This window comes from Octodon degus, unplaced genomic scaffold (genome assembly GCF_000260255.1).
Source record: "Octodon degus isolate 3935 unplaced genomic scaffold, OctDeg1.0 scaffold00080, whole genome shotgun sequence".
Lineage (NCBI taxonomy): Eukaryota > Metazoa > Chordata > Mammalia > Rodentia > Octodontidae > Octodon > Octodon degus.
In genome coordinates this window covers 467,631-470,650 of record NW_004524656.1, presented here as the reverse complement: position 1 = coordinate 470,650, position 3,020 = coordinate 467,631, and the positions used below count along the sequence as shown (strand labels likewise).

The window sequence follows — 3,020 nt, the reverse complement described above, 5'->3', positions numbered from 1 at the left end:
AGTGGTGCCAATTTTAAGTTTTGTAGCCCTGACAGAATGGAAACAGAAAGAACTGCTCATTTCCTTTGGGGAAGCGCTCCCATCTTTTTTTCTGTGTCTCAACGTTTGTCTTCTTTCTTCAGTCTTCCAGCATAAATACTTCACACTTCCAACTTGGGCAATCCGATGATTCCAGAGTTTCCTGGACTTCAGCTTTTGTATCCTTCCACATCCTTGGGCTGTTCAGTTGGAAAATCATAACTTTGCACACTTCAGCTGTTGATCCATTAAGCATAATGAATCTTATTTGCATAATTGTATATAATTTTTACATCAATCCTCTTGTTTTAGACAATTGTAATCAGAAAGGGTTATAACTAATCAAACATGGCACATTAAAATCTAAAATAAATGATAAGAATTTTTCTTTGGCTGTTGATGGACTGAATACTACTAATTACCACATTTATAGCATGCAACAAAACTGAGACAGCTCTGTACGTTATTTAATTGAATGTCTCATATATCTGGGAACTGATGTTCACTGACATAAAGCTGAAAGAAAACTGGATATACAAGAATGAAAATAATTCTGTTTACTACTTCATTGTTGGAACAAAAAATACCGATAACAAAACTTTTCTTCTTTTTAATCCTAGAAATTCCAAAAGGAAATGGCAAAAGGAAATCTTTCAGTAGTAACTGAGTTTATACTTGCTGGGTTAACAGAGAGGCCTGAACTCCAGCTGCCCCTCTTCTTCCTCTTCCTGGGAGTCTACATCTTCACAGTGGTGGGGAACCTTGGCATGATTACCTTGATTGGGCTCAGTTCTCATCTGCACACCCCCATGTACTATCTCCTCAGCAGTTTGTCCTTCATTGACCTCTGCCACTCCACTGTCATCACACCCAAAATGCTGGTCAACTTTGTGACAGAAAAAAACATCATCTCCTACCCTGAATGCATGATTCAACTCTATTTCTTTTCAGGTTTTGCTATCTCAGAGTGTCACATGTTGGCTGCCATGGCATATGACCGTTATGTTGCCATCTGTAAGCCCTTGCTTTACCATGCTACCATGTCAGCCCAAGTCTGTTGGTGGATGGTAGGTGGGGTGTACAGTGTGGGTTTGGTTGGTGCCACGGCTCACACAGTCTGCATGCTAAAAGTGCTTTTTTGCAAGGCAGATATAATCAATCATTACTTCTGTGACCTTTTCCCATTATTAAAGCTCTCCTGCTCCAGTACTTTTATCAATGAGGTGGTAGTTCTGTGCTTAAGTGCATTTAATATTCTTCTTCCAGCCTTGACCATTCTCAGCTCCTACATCTTCATTATAGCCAGCATCCTCCGCATCAACTCCACTGCAGGCAGGTCAAAAGCCTTCAGCACCTGCAGCTCCCACATCTTGGCTGTGGCTGTGTTCTTTGGTTCTGCTGCGTTCATGTACCTTCAGCCCTCATCAGTCAGCTCCATGGACCAAGGGAAGCTGTCATCAGTGTTTTACACTACCCTTGTACCTATGCTGAATCCGCTGATATACAGCCTGAAGAATAAGGATGTGAAAGTTGCTCTGAAGAATTTCTTCAAACAAAAAAAGTTTTCATGAAAAAATTTTAGGTTTAGTAAAAGTTTACTAAATCTTTGATTCTTGACAAGGAAATAAGGATACAGCACTGTATGTTTACAAGTTATGAGTTTGCCACTGGTACTCATTTGGGCAAAGACACAAAGGTGGGAGTGGGTTGAGAGTGTCAAGTGCATATGGAAAAGGCATTTGTGAAATGAACCATAACATTCTTATCTAAAGCTATTTCTATTCCTTCCACACAATCTTTTCACCCCATTTTTCCTTTTTTCTTTTCCTCTCCAATTTTTCTTTTTTTCTTTCCTTGAGACAGAGTCTTACCATGTAGTAGAAGCTGGTTTGGACTCACAGTGGAGCCAGGCTGGCCTTAAACTCTCAATGATCCTCCTACCATATGCTTCCTGTTTCTTGGATTTCAGACATGGGCAACCACATCCAGTATCTGCCATGTTTTTAAAAAGTCACAGAACATTACTATGTTATGATCACTCACAACTTTGAATATCTGTTTTAAAGAAGGTTACAACCCTTTCTTTAACTGTATATATCTATTTGTTCCATTTTTTACTTTATTAATACCTATCTACAGAATCTTAAGCCCATTACCTTTGTCCATGTGATGGATTATGCTTTATACTTATTGAAAATTCATCTTTCTTTGACTTTTACTTTTCTAAGTTTATTAAAAGAAGTTTAGATTTTACTTTGCTAAAATGGAAAAAATGTAAGCATGGAATAAATTTCTGGCCTAGGTAGCAGAAATGTTCACAGTTCTGTCAAATATAAGATTTCTAAATAAACTAATGCTCAAATTAAATTATCATTTCTAAATAGATAAAAAGTTAAAAGAGGACATGGAAAAACCAGAAGAGGAGAGTCAGGTACTGACTTAGAGTGAAGAGGAGGTACTGAATAGCTAGCACATGAGTGGTTTGCATTATACAGAAAACATTCTCCTATTGTTCACTGTGGCAGATCAAAAATATTCTGTTAATGTTTAAGTTTTCCTAATTTCTGATAATATATATAAAAATACAGAGAATATAGAGATAAAAATAATCACCTGTTAATGCATAAGCTAAATCAAGGGTTTTTTTCTACAATCCCCACGTGCTATTTTTAAAGCTTTTTTTTTTTTCTTTTTTTTTTTTTTTTTTTTTTTTGGCGGAACCGGGGATTGAACTTATAGGTCCTTGCGCTTGCCAGGGAAGTGCTTATTCCATTGAGCCAGCAGCCCGGCCGCCCCCCCATGTGTTATTTTTAAAGATATCTGTTAATAACTTTTTTCTTAAAGAATACAAAATAGTGATAGAAAAAACAGCATTAGAAACAATATAAAATTTCCCCAAACAAAGTAATGGAAATTTGGGGCTGGAGAGATGGCTCAGTGGTCTAAGGCACCTACTTGGAACAAGCTTGGCAAAGCATCAGGGACCGCGGTTCAATCCCCCA

At 37.6% G+C, this 3,020-nt stretch overlaps 1 protein-coding gene across 1 annotated transcript; it reads left to right on the top strand.

The window, feature by feature from the left end:
* The first annotated feature begins 650 nt into the window (after positions 1-650).
* LOC101589040 (olfactory receptor 150-like) lies at positions 651-1,589 on the top strand. The gene has a single exon (XM_004636509.2). It carries the CDS (start codon positions 654-656, stop codon positions 1,587-1,589), a length of 936 nt encoding a protein of 311 aa, XP_004636566.1. The 5' UTR covers positions 651-653.
* Positions 1,590-3,020: the final 1,431 nt, after the last annotated feature.

Coding starts and splice junctions, on each gene's coding strand:
- LOC101589040 (XM_004636509.2), top strand. CDS start 654: ATGGCAAAAGGAAATCTTTCAGTAGTAACTGAGTTTATACTTGCTGGG.